This window comes from Calidris pugnax, unplaced genomic scaffold (genome assembly GCF_001431845.1).
Source record: "Calidris pugnax isolate Ruff unplaced genomic scaffold, ASM143184v1 scaffold541, whole genome shotgun sequence".
Lineage (NCBI taxonomy): Eukaryota > Metazoa > Chordata > Aves > Charadriiformes > Scolopacidae > Calidris > Calidris pugnax.
Genome location: NW_015091272.1, coordinates 202,622 through 203,220, shown reverse-complemented (window position 1 = coordinate 203,220; position 599 = coordinate 202,622). Strand labels below are relative to the sequence as shown.

General features: G+C 71.0%; 1 protein-coding gene across 1 annotated transcript in view; it reads right to left on the bottom strand.

Moving 5' to 3' along the window:
* Positions 1 to 599, bottom strand: part of ERBB3 (erb-b2 receptor tyrosine kinase 3) — a gene marked incomplete at its 3' end in the record, with an annotated part of 34,528 nt that continues 33,929 nt past the window's right edge. The window contains 1 exon segment of the mRNA XM_014960564.1: positions 1 to 588. Coding sequence (XP_014816050.1) covers positions 1 to 588 — 588 coding nt within the window.

Here is a 599-nt window from a genome sequence, read left to right as displayed (position 1 = left end):
CGTCCGCTGGGCGTCCGCCTTGGCGAAGAGGCGGCTGTGCCAGTAGTCGGGGTTGTCGAAGGCGCAGTCCGAAGCCTCCAGGCTCCGCAGGGCCTTCATGCAGGGGGTGGGGGGTCCCCGACAACCGGGGCAGCGGGGGGCCAGCACGGCCTCCATCTCCTCGTAACCCTGTTCCTCTTCCTCCGGGGCAGGGGGGGCTTCCCCCCCAGGCCTCATGTCGGTGTAACCGTCGTGGCGGGGTTGGAGGGGGGGCCCGCTGTCCTGGCGGGGTCCCGGCCCCCCCGTCACGCTGCCCAGCGAGCGGCTCAGCCGCGGTTGCTTGTTCATGTATTCGTAGTCCTCCTCTTCCTCCGGCCCCCGGCCCGGGGGGGGGGCACCGGGTTCTGAGCCCACCTCCATGTATTCGTAGCCCAGTTCCTCCAGCGAGGCCGGTCGGGGCGGGGGGGCTCCCCCGGGACCCCCAGGCCGGCGGTTCATGTATTCGTACTCCTCCTCCTCCGGCTCCGGCAACGACCCCCCAATGGGCTCCAGGTCTGCGGGGTTGGGGGGGTCAGACACCATTCGAGCCCCCCCATCTCTGCCCCCACTCTGGGGTTCAT